General features: G+C 32.9%; 2 protein-coding genes across 2 annotated transcripts; one reads left to right on the top strand and one right to left on the bottom strand.

The window, feature by feature from the left end:
- Positions 1 to 1856: 1856 nt before the first annotated feature.
- On the top strand, positions 1857 to 7952 carry LOC139877724 (chaperonin CPN60-2, mitochondrial-like). Its single transcript, XM_071865149.1, has 17 exons — positions 1857 to 2033; positions 2236 to 2260; positions 2365 to 2496; positions 3059 to 3218; positions 3327 to 3502; positions 3798 to 3893; positions 4015 to 4119; positions 4210 to 4296; positions 4380 to 4469; positions 4562 to 4642; positions 5092 to 5160; positions 5254 to 5427; positions 6170 to 6269; positions 6362 to 6465; positions 6561 to 6666; positions 6769 to 6847; positions 7571 to 7952. The coding sequence occupies exons 1-17, from the start codon at positions 1996 to 1998 to the stop codon at positions 7698 to 7700; spliced, it is 1752 nt and encodes a 583-aa protein (XP_071721250.1). The 5' UTR covers positions 1857 to 1995; the 3' UTR covers positions 7701 to 7952.
- Positions 7953 to 8549: 597 nt separating this feature from the next.
- LOC139877339 (PHD finger protein ING1-like) lies at positions 8550 to 11292 on the bottom strand. The gene is made up of 7 exons (XM_071864760.1): positions 11145 to 11292; positions 10634 to 10705; positions 10330 to 10517; positions 10104 to 10164; positions 9585 to 9678; positions 9268 to 9412; positions 8550 to 8887 (listed from the first exon to the last, which is right to left on the bottom strand). The coding sequence occupies exons 1-7, from the start codon at positions 11170 to 11172 to the stop codon at positions 8777 to 8779; spliced, it is 699 nt and encodes a 232-aa protein (XP_071720861.1). The 5' UTR covers positions 11173 to 11292; the 3' UTR covers positions 8550 to 8776.
- Positions 11293 to 11651: the final 359 nt, after the last annotated feature.

An 11651-nucleotide genomic window follows, 5' to 3' on the forward strand; every position in this document is an offset into this window, starting at 1 on the left:
TATCAAATGAGATGTTAAATTATTACATTATCATGATATTATGATATTAATATATCTTAATATGATATATATACAATTAAATGTCGTTACAATGATAATCGTTACATATATGTCTCGTTTCGAAATCATTAAGTTAGTAGTCTTGTTTTTACATATGTAGTTCATTGTTAATATACTTAATAATATGTTTACTTATCATAATACCATGTTAACTATATATATATATCTATATATATGACATCATATAGTTTTTACAAGTTTTAACGTTCGTGAATCACCGGTCAACTTGGGTGGTCAATTGTCTATATAAAACCTATTTCAATTAATTAAGTCTTAACAAGTTTGATTGCTTAACATGTTGGAAACACTTAATCATATAAATATCAATTTCATTTAATATATATAAACATGGAAAAGTTCGGGTCACTACATGATGAAGCGTATGCAGTTTCTTATGGAACTTGATGAGGTTTATTAGGCAATAAGAAGTAATCTTCTTATGATTGATCCTTTTCCCAGTGTTAAGTGATGCTTAACCGTCCGAATTTTTGGCTATTTCTAAACAGATTATTTTGGCGGGTCACCCGCTCTACGACCAACAAGTTGTTATTGTACAAGATGCCCTTGATGTCGAGGTTTCAATTGCTAATCAAAATGATGGTGTCGAAGATGGAGTAGATGCTTCTTAGATAAATCAGTTAGATGAAGGTGTGAGAGATGTTTTGAAAGATTATGAGGTAGTTCGTGCGGACGATGAGCCAGGATCGGGGTTGATACTTGGTAGCTTTGGTGTTGAAGATCTTGTAGAATCTCCAGTGCTAGTACAAGACCCTTGTAGCTTGGTTGATAGTTTTGTGGAGGTTCCTATCATGGATATGGGTGTTACAAATACACAACATGTTTGAGGTGCTACAAGTTTGTGTTGCACTTTCTAAAGGTTTCAATCATTATGATGTTCAAAGTGTGGATGGAACTAGTGATCAACCACAGCAACTCCGGTCTAGGATTGGTAAGTCCAAGTTAAAGAAGGATTTTGGTTCATTACTGCCGAGGGACGAAAATGAAGTGGCCAACCTGGACGACAATTGGAATTATTTATTTTATTTTTTTCAAAATTTGGCGGACCAAAAGGTAAAGGAGTACATATCGACAAAGTTGACGGGTTGACTTCAAGGCCGGATGAAATAAACCAAAAGTGTCCATCTCAACCCGGTTAAAATGTTCTCTATGTTATTAACTTTCCGCTCTTTGGTTATGTTTGTTTGTTAGCTTTAGTGTCTTGTTGTTGCTTGGTTCGTTTTAGCAACATTGGGTTTAGTTAGAGTTAGCTTGTAGTTAGGTTAGTCTTGTTGGTTTACTTTTTCCGACCCGTTCATTTGTTATCGCTTGTATTTCTTAGAGGATTTTCATCTATTGATGAAAGTTTCTTAAGTTTCAATAGTAATCGTTATTTTCGTAAAAATAAAAAATCTTAATTTCCCCATAGCTTATATTTTCATTAGCTCTTAAATATAGGGAGATGATATATCCACACTCCATTTTACTTGTTCCACCATTGAATCATGGTTTGTTCCCAAAATATCCCTACATATAATTTAACAAAAAACTTTAAATAATTTTTTGTAAACTTATTATTAAGGGCTTTTTAGTAAATTTTAGTGGAACAAGTAAATTGGATGTTGGAAATATCATCTCCCTTAAATATATATCTACCTAGTTTACATATATCTAACGAGTTTATGAGAAAAAAAAAAAAAAAAAAAAAAGTTTTATTGTATTTGTGAGCCCACCCAAATATTAAAACGCTTAAACCCTTTCAATACCATCACAGTTCTTTGTTGAAAAGCCCTAAAACCCTAGAACAACCGCCATCTTCCAGAATCTTCTTCTGTATCCCTTTTAATTACAAAATCACCATACTTTAATCACACATATACACTATCTTTATTCTCTTTCAAGCTCTCTACCACAAGACTTCAAGAATTAAACAAGAAAATGTATCGTTTTGCAGCAAATCTTGCTTCCAAAGCTAGGTACAACATCCCCATTTCATCTTTTTCATAATCTTAAACAATACTATCATAACATATCAACGAAAATTTTATATCTTTTTGTATCTAATTGTTGTAATTCTTAATTCACATACTTGACCCCCAAGTATTTGTCAATTTGACTGATCTAATCAACTTTCTTTCTTTTCTTTTTTTTTTCTTTTTTTTTTTTTTTGATTTGCAGGGTTGCAAAAAATAGTGCCCACCAGGTGTTTGATTAATTGCCTCAGTCACTTTTTTTTTTTTTTTTTTATCCATCCGTTTATGTATATTTATATATATGTTGAGTTGTGTTTATTTATATGCAAAACAGATTAGGAGTAGGTTGAATTGGAGCAGAGACTATGCAGCTAAAGATATCAGATTTGGAGTGGATGCTAGGGCTTTAATGCTTAGAGGAGTTGAAGAACTTGCAGATGCTGTTAGAGTAACTATGGGTCCAAAGGTACCTGATTTATTGTTATTGAACCCCTAATTTTGTAATTGATATACATACTTGAACTCAATCAGTTTCATGAACTTTTCAACTATGTATTTGGTAGTACTTACATTACTTTTTAGCTGCAATGTCTAAAGAATGGTGATACATAATAGCCGTAGGATCGGATCACACATTTAGTAATTTAACAGATTATAATAAGAATTATGGAATATGAGATGAAAATATGCTGTTACTAAATAGCAATTAGTGTATTATACTAGTATAATACATAATAATAATACATTGAGTTGGCATATAAAAAAGTCAAAATCTTTGCAGGTTTTGTACATTGGAAATTTTTTTTTCTTTCTAATTAGTGGAAAAATGATAAAATCTTGCAAATGAGTACAAATTCAAAATTGAGGTGAAGATGAAATACTAGAACCTTACTACTCATGACTTGCTTTTCTGTTCATTAGAGTTGGTTTAGATGCGTATCATATTGGTTTTTTTAGTTACTATGATCACTAACCTAGACTCAGCGCAAGGTGCCTGTCTAACAAAAATATCATATGATCATTTATAGGGACGTAACGTGGTAATCGAACAAGCTTATGGGTCCCCAAAGGTAACAAAAGATGGTGTGACTGTTGCAAAAAGCATCGAGTTTAAAGACAAAGTCAAGAATGTTGGTGCAAGCTTAGTCAAACAGGTTGCTAATGCTACAAATGATGTCGCCGGTGATGGTAATGTTTGCTTTGGCATCTATTATTGAGTTTTCTTTAAAATATACAAACAAATAAAAAATATCCCTGCAATAAACATCACAATTTAACCTAAATATTTTTTTGCAGGTACTACTTGTGCAACAGTCCTTACCGATGCAATATTTACAGAAGGCTGCAAGTCGGTTGCAGCTGGTGTAAATGCAATGGACCTCAGACGTGGTATTTCGATGGCGGTTGATGCGGTTGTAACAAACTTGAAGAGTAGGGCCCGCATGATTAGCACATCTGAGGAGATCACGCAGGTTAGCACGTGTTTAATTGTATCTCTTAAAGTATCATTAGATACCACATAATATTAAGATAAGTTATAGATGCCTGGCATGATCTTACTTATTTAATTTCATATTCAAAATAACAATATTAGTTATGTAAGATTAAATTAAATTAAATTAAATTACTTATTAAAGTTATTTTTGTCTTGTTGCTCAAATATCTCTTACTTTTTCACAGAATTTATGTGACTTTGTATATTAGTTTGCTAAAATAATAAGAATTCTTCAAATATTCAGAATCTATATGATTGTTTATAACTAACAGGTGGGCACCATTTCTGCTAATGGAGAACGAGAGATTGGTGAGCTAATTGCAAAGGCTATGGAAAAAGTTGGAAAAGAGGGTGTCATTACAATTCAAGTAAGTTTTTATATGATTCAAAGGTTAAAATGGTCAATTCAAATTGAGTATTTTGATTTGGTTGCATAAATGCAAGCCTTTTTTGTGTAAGTTATCTGATTGTTTCAATAAATTGATGAAGGACGGGAAGACATTATATAATGAATTAGAAGTTGTAGAGGGAATGAAGATGGACAGGGGCTACATATCTCCACATTTCATTACAAATCAAAAGATTCAAAAATGTGTAAGTTGTTTTTAATACTCTGCCATCTTTTGTATGTTCTAAAAATTTCTTATATATGATTAAAATGTTCATCCTGTTTACAAATAACAGGAATTAGAAGACCCTCTTGTTCTAATCCACGAGAGAAAGATTACAAGCATTAATGCAGTGATTAAAGTATTAGAGTTGGCAATGAAGGTGGGGTCCGTCTCTTAATTCCTTTGATTTTAACCTGTGATTCTTTGTGTAGTTGACTCAGTTTTTGTATTGTTATTATTCAGAAACAAAGGCCTTTATTAATTGTTGCTGAGGATGTTGAAAGTGATGCATTGGCGACGTTAATACTTAACAAGCTTCGTGGTGGCGTTAAGGTTTTTAATATTTCTTGAAAAAAACAAGTTTTTTTCCCTTTCAGGATATTTATGTACAATTAAGCTGTATTTTTTTCTATTATGTGAATTAGATTTGTGCTGTAAAAGCTCCCGGGTTCGGAGATGGGCGAAAAGCTTACTTGCAGGATCTTGCCACTCTCACTGGAGGCGAGGTGCGTATTTTGATTCAAAACCTTTCGTGTATTTTATAATTTATTTTTATTTTCTTTTTTACAAAACCTAGCAGTGACATAAATCGATTTGTATAAGAAGTTTATAGTTTCTTATATGTGACTATTAAAGCCAAAGTGTAAATAGATAACTAACCTTTAGCTCTTATATTCTTGCGATTGACATTTTGTTAATCCCAAAGCCAAGTTGCTTTCACATTAAAACTGAATCAACAACAAATAAGATAGTTATTACATTTCATGATTTTGTCATTGAGTACTTCATATGTTTGACTGACTTATACATATGCCTATATTCAAGTGTTGGATTATCAACCTTTTTGTTGTATGATAGACTAATGTACAAAAACACTAAAGTTCACAACTTGCAGAAGACTGAGTAATATATATTTAAACAAAGTGATATACTTTCTATTTGTTCTTGTATGCAGCTTATTACAGAAGAACTTGGTATGAACCTTGAGAATGTGGAGTTAAATATGCTTGGCTCTTGTAAAAAGGTTTGTCTTCTTATTTGCATTAGTAAAAGTTTAAAGTCAAACTAAAGTTATTTCAGGTCTCGTTTGTTTAATTGATGTACCTACTTGATGTAGGTTACTGTTTCCAAAGATGAAACAGTTGTGCTTGATGGTGCTGGTGATAAAAAGTCAATTGAAGAACGATGTTTACAGATTCGATCAGCTATGGAGTCTAGTACGTCTGATTATGACAGGGAGAAGTTGCAAGAAAGATTAGCAAAACTTTCGGGTGGTGTTGCTGTACTCAAGGTATTGTAGCTACTTTTTTTATTGTTGTTAAAGGTGGTCAGATGGGTGGGGCGATGGGTCAAATCGGGTTTTGATTTAGACGTGTCATTTTTAGTGTGGGTCAATATGGGCCCTCAGCTGTGTCAGGTTGACTTTCGCTCCTATTTTTTTATACGTCACTGCATTTATGATGTGAATACTACTATACTAATAATTAAGGTTGTAGAAGTCGCGAGTCGGGGACGAGTTGGTTGAGTTGGGCGTTGACAAAAGTTGACTTTTCGTAATAAATAAATTAAACATATATATTACTCATAAATATATGAATATTTCAAACATAGATATATGGCACAAAAATTTAATTCTAAAAATATTAAAGTTTTGACCTAACTTTGACTTTGATGGACACAAACCCGACTCAGATGACTTGGCACGACTTTGATCCGTCTTTTTAGCGTTGACCGACTTTTTAGGTGTTTTTGGGTGAGTTGGGACGGTCTTGTCTCCAAACCAACACGTCGGCCGACGTTTAAAACAGTGCTAATAAAAATATGTTTTCATTGAATAATAACGAGTTACGGTTGTTGTGTGCATTAATATAGACTTTGGGCGACTTTCAACCCTGCTTTTCATATAACCAATCACCCTTCTAGTTTTAGCACAACCTAAATAGACACATTCATAAATGGAATCGAAGTAACGTCTAATTTAAGTTTGTAAGCTTACAAGATTTTAATAATAACGAGACTGTTAATAATTGAAGATTGGGGGCGCTAGTGACACGGAAGTCGGTGAAAAGAAAGATAGAGTTACAGATGCTTTAAACGCTACAAAGGCAGCTGTAGAAGAAGGAATTGTACCAGGTAAAAAAGTTAGTTATTGTATTTGTGCCCTAATTTAGCAAACACGCTATGATATTTATAGAAAAATAAAAAAAAAAAATTATAAAATGCAGGTGGTGGTGTTGCTCTTCTTTATGCATCAAAGGAATTGGACAAGTTGGAAACAGCCAATTTCGATCAAAAAATAGGTGTTCAAATCATTAAAAATGCCCTTAAGGTTAGCCCATGAATTATGCAAATTTACATGCACCAACTAAACTCCTTTAATGTATTGAACAAAGAAATAAAAATTTGTAATCGAAATAATTGTAGATGCCGGTGCATACAATTGCTACAAACGCTGGAGTCGAGGGTTCAGTTGTAGTTGGCAAGCTTTTAGAACAGGATGACACTGATCTTGGATACGATGCAGCCAAAGGTATATATATATACCAATTATATATACTTAAGCAGATGGTGAATTGCTATTAACACTCTAAATATGTACTGAAATGATGAAGTTCGAATATTATACTTGTAGGTGAATATGTTGATATGGTAAAAAGTGGAATCATTGACCCATTGAAAGTGATAAGGACCGCATTGGTTGATGCAGCAAGGTTAGTTGTATTACTAGTTTTAAGTTGTGGTATGGTTATGGCCAAAAGGCAAGATATGGTAGGTTAATGGCAAGGTTTAAAAATTCGCTTGGTGGGGACGGGCGGGACCTTATAGGGAGTACTCGACCGAGATGAACTTTTTTACACTTAAATAATAAATGTCACAATTGTGTGTAAAATAGGATAGAAACACAAACATAATCTAGTTCGATTGTTCAATTACTGTAAACATAACTGTAAATACTTGCTCAACTGTAATTTTAAACTATAGTAAAATGCTGACTAAGTTTTTGACTTTTATAACTTTTGACCACTGAGTCTGGCTAAATTTGACCGACTTCTTTGCCTGAGTCGGGCTGATTCGCCACGGTGTACATCTGAGTCCTGATTAGTCCCTGAGTACTTGGCTGACTATTTACAGTTTACACCCCTGGTTTGGGTCAAAATGGGTTGACTTAAGTTTGACAAGCAACAATCTTTTAACATTCTTTTATATAATTAATGTTTTACTTATGTTTACATGTACTAAAGATTTTAAGTAATTTTATATAACTTATTAATTGAAACAACTTATAGAAATTTGTATGTAAGTTGCACTCTGCTCAATTTTGACCTGTTTAACGTGTTCAATTCATTTAATTGGTTTGTTTTTGGTTAAATGGTTGATTGTTTGTAGTAGTCCTTCTACTCAAACCTAACTCCATTTTACATTTGAACATGCAGTGTCTCATCATTGATGACAACAACTGAAGCTATTGTAGTTGAACAACCCAAGCCCGCTAGTGAAGTAGCTGGTGGTGGTGGCATGGGCGGAATGGGCGGCATGGGTGGTTATGGCGGCATGGAATATTGATCCCAGATGAAGTACTGAAATGTATTCATACATTTTAGTAACTAAAAAATAACAATTCACCTGATTAGAAGAATGGGTAAAATATAAGGATATAAAATGTGTTAGATTGTCGGATGTTTGGTTCAAAGCTCTGTTAAGGTAGTAGAGATTGATATGGCATTTGGCTTTTGTTAGCAACAATGTACCTTATCTATTGGTAAGTTTTGGAATTATTCATCCTCATTTTTAACCTTGTTTTTTATGATGTTGCAATACGTGTTTGAAATTGTCTAAATTGTTGTCGTTAGAGTTACAATTTCGACGAGTATTATAGTAAATGAGGATGGTTGAAATGATACGTTGAAAGATGCACAAAGTGGATTCACACTTTAAAACTTACAAGTGTTCATAAATTGTTTGTTGTAGACTTGTATGTGATATTGTCAATGTTTATATGTAACGCATTAATTATAATTATTCATCACCTCAAAATGATGAGACAAAAACATGTTTGCTAGTACTAGCTTCAAGTACTGTTTACTAGTTGGATCATCTTTCCATTTATGGTTAATAGTTTAATTTAATGCCAAGCCAAAAAGCCATATTGAATATTAAGAGTGCATTTGATTGCCTCTTAATCAAATGATTCAACGATGGATACATAATGATTTAGTATTCAGCGTCTGCAAATGTCTGGTGCTGTAAATGACAGACAAATGGTTATAGATATTAACCATTAATCACCTTTATTTTTTTTAAGAACCTCATTAAATTATTCAAAGAATTATATTCTTTTATTTGTTCATTTAAGAGGTTAATATTTTTTATACATCATTTAGGATGTTCATTCAGAATTATTATCAAACGGGTTATAATAAAAATGAGATTCATTTACAATCTTCAAATCATTAAGATCAAACGCACCTTAAACCATCTAACAAAAACGAGAACTCTAACACTGATAGCAGGTAAGTAATTTATTACTAAATGTAGCACAAAACATCAATTTGAACATTACAGGGACAAAAGATCACACAATCTGAGCAAATTGATCTATAATTACTTCCTACAGTATATCATAAAAGAACCTACTAGTCTTACTTTCCCTTTCGCCGCTTTTGCATCGCGCTGCAATCGCTGCAAAACCATTTCCCTTTCGGCTGCTCTTTTAAACCAACACACCCATAATGAAACCATTCAATCTTGCACTGTCGAAAAACAAATGATCAGCTCATTGGTGATTGTTAGCAATCTAGAAAGAAAAAATTACTAAAAACTGGATGTGCAGATATCAGCCTATTATAACTCACCTTGGTGTTGTATGTCCACCAGGTAAAATTGAATAACTAAGTATTATCAATATAAAATTGATTTTTTTTATTATTATTATATATATTTGTACCATGCAAACAACTTAAAGGGAAACAAATCAAATGGGTCAAAGTACCCCAACTGCATTAGTATTATCAATTTAAAATTGAAATTCACCATCATATTTGTTTCAGGCAAACTTTTTCTTTCCAAAAAACCTGACATGTTTTATTGGTAACCAAACCCGCCCATTTTGTCATCTTTAATAAAAACTTACATCAGGATTGTCGCATGCTACCATTTCACCATAGCTCACTTGGTTGCAGAGACAGTATGTCGGTTCATTTGGATCGACAGGCAGGTCCAGGTCCATAGCAGCTGGGTTTGGGGCTGCTGTTGTGGCTGTAGCAGCAAGACGTGACCTGGATCATAAAATAAAAATTAAAAAAAAAAAGTAACAAATTTTTCTCATTAAAGTTTACTGACCAAATTTAACACTAGTAGTTCAAGCAAACACAAATTCAATTAGCCAAGATAATTTTTTTTCTTTTGAAAAGCCAGGCATTCTTTCATTAAACTGAAAAAGATAATTACTTTTTTCTCCCTGCTCTTCCAACTTCCTTTACAGGTTTCGCACTGCCATCAGGATTCAAAGCAGGTGATCCAGCTGCAGCAGCAATATCCTTTTCTGCAAAAAAAAAAAAAAAGAAAAAAAAAAACTAGGTTGAATTCGACAGTGTAATATCAAATGGGCCGATTCAATAAAATTAACTAAAAGGAATAGGTAAAATGGTCAAACATGTTAAAAGTCACCCAAAACCACTTTTAATGTATACAACCTCCCACATCACTTTTATTCAAAGATCTAGACTAATATATATTTAAAATATTGTTTTGCATACTTAACTAACACATTCACATATTTATAACTGAAAAAATGGACATAAAAGTGTTTGCAGATCTACCCAACTCATTTGGCCCATTTCCACCCATACTACACAATGACCCAATACGACCTTTTACCCGACCCACCCATCTTGCCACTTCTACAGTCTACACCACACATAAACAGGAGCATTAAGTATATGTGCATAGAAGGAAGTATTTATCTACCTCGCCGTTGCTCTTCTAATTTTTTAAGATACTGATCAAGTTGTTGAATATGAGCATCCACCTAAAGAAACAACATTTTGTTAACAGTTAAACTCAATTTATAATAGACAAAACAGTCTCGCAACAAATGCTATAACTGTACTTTTATATCACACAGTATTCCAGAATCTTGATTTAATAACATATAACACAACTATATAACAAAAAAGTGAATCGAGAATGGTACCAAATCATATGCTTGAACAGCGAGAGCAACCTTCTCGTCAGCAATTCTAACCGCGTGTTTTTGCTCATCCTCTACCTCGTCTGAATATTTGCTAAGTGAAGTACCCGGTGCAACGTTACCAGACTTAACTCCCTCTTTATAATCCTCAATTTCCTGTAGGCAATGCATTTCATTTTGCCTTTGAATATCTGCATATATTGTCAACCCTTATAAGTACGTATATATTACTGTAATTCTGTATATCCCATGCCAAAACATCAAATATACAATATATATACATACACACACACGTAATAAAGTATACCCTGCAAACTTTTATCCAAGTCACGTAATAACGCGTACTTCCTCTGTAAAATGTTTGGCAGTGGCTCCAAACCTACATGATAATCAATCAATGATGTTATAATATAATCTTACTATAAAATAATTTACCTTTACGCAGAACTAGCAAAAACAGATCAATGTTTTAATCCTACTGTTTTGTTTACTTTTACTGTAATAACTGAGAATTCAGTTTCTATCCAGTTGAAATCGAAAATTCACAAAATTAAAATAAAAAAATATAACGCAGGCCCAGTGAAAGTGCCTGGTCCTGAATTGAAATACATAGTCGGATTTTGACAACCCACCAGATTAAAGTCCCTGATTTTACTCGTGGATTAAAGCCCTAAAAATTGAAATTTAGGGTTAGGGTAGATTTTAGGGTTTTCTTTTTTGGCTCGTATTGTAAATTGATAACAAGGGGTCGAATTATTGCTGAAAAGATACGATTTTTAATATGGGATCATGAAGAAACGGTAAAGATAGAAGCTTACTAGCTTGAAAGTCTTCGAGAAATGACATCTTTGCGAAGAGGATGAAAAATTTGGGGAAATTAATGAGTCGTTGGCCGTTGAAACCCCGCCTAATTTTTAATCGTGTTTCGTGAGCCCTTAAAAAACGCTCACGCGAACAACAATTTGATGCTGATTAGTCGCCTTTTAATTTTATTTTTATTATTTTTAAGTTTAAAATAAAACTAACGAATGACGAATGAAGGGATTATACAAAATGATAGAAAGAAATGTAATATAACTCTTATGTATTCTTGAGTTAAAATGATAGTAACGGAAAGGAAAGGAAAAATATTCATGTCTTACATCTATTTTTTCTTACTCTGCATACTTCGTATTGAACCGTCCAATTTTTTATCCATAGCAACATGCTTTTGATGTGTTGGAGCTCAAGATATTTGTAGGTGTCTAGCTTTATACTGAGTATGTATACATTCATTTAATCCATATTATTTAAATACGGATGTTTACAAGAGTACAATATATGTT

Source organism: Rutidosis leptorrhynchoides, chromosome 11 (assembly GCF_046630445.1).
Source record: "Rutidosis leptorrhynchoides isolate AG116_Rl617_1_P2 chromosome 11, CSIRO_AGI_Rlap_v1, whole genome shotgun sequence".
NCBI classification, from domain to species: domain Eukaryota; kingdom Viridiplantae; phylum Streptophyta; class Magnoliopsida; order Asterales; family Asteraceae; genus Rutidosis; species Rutidosis leptorrhynchoides.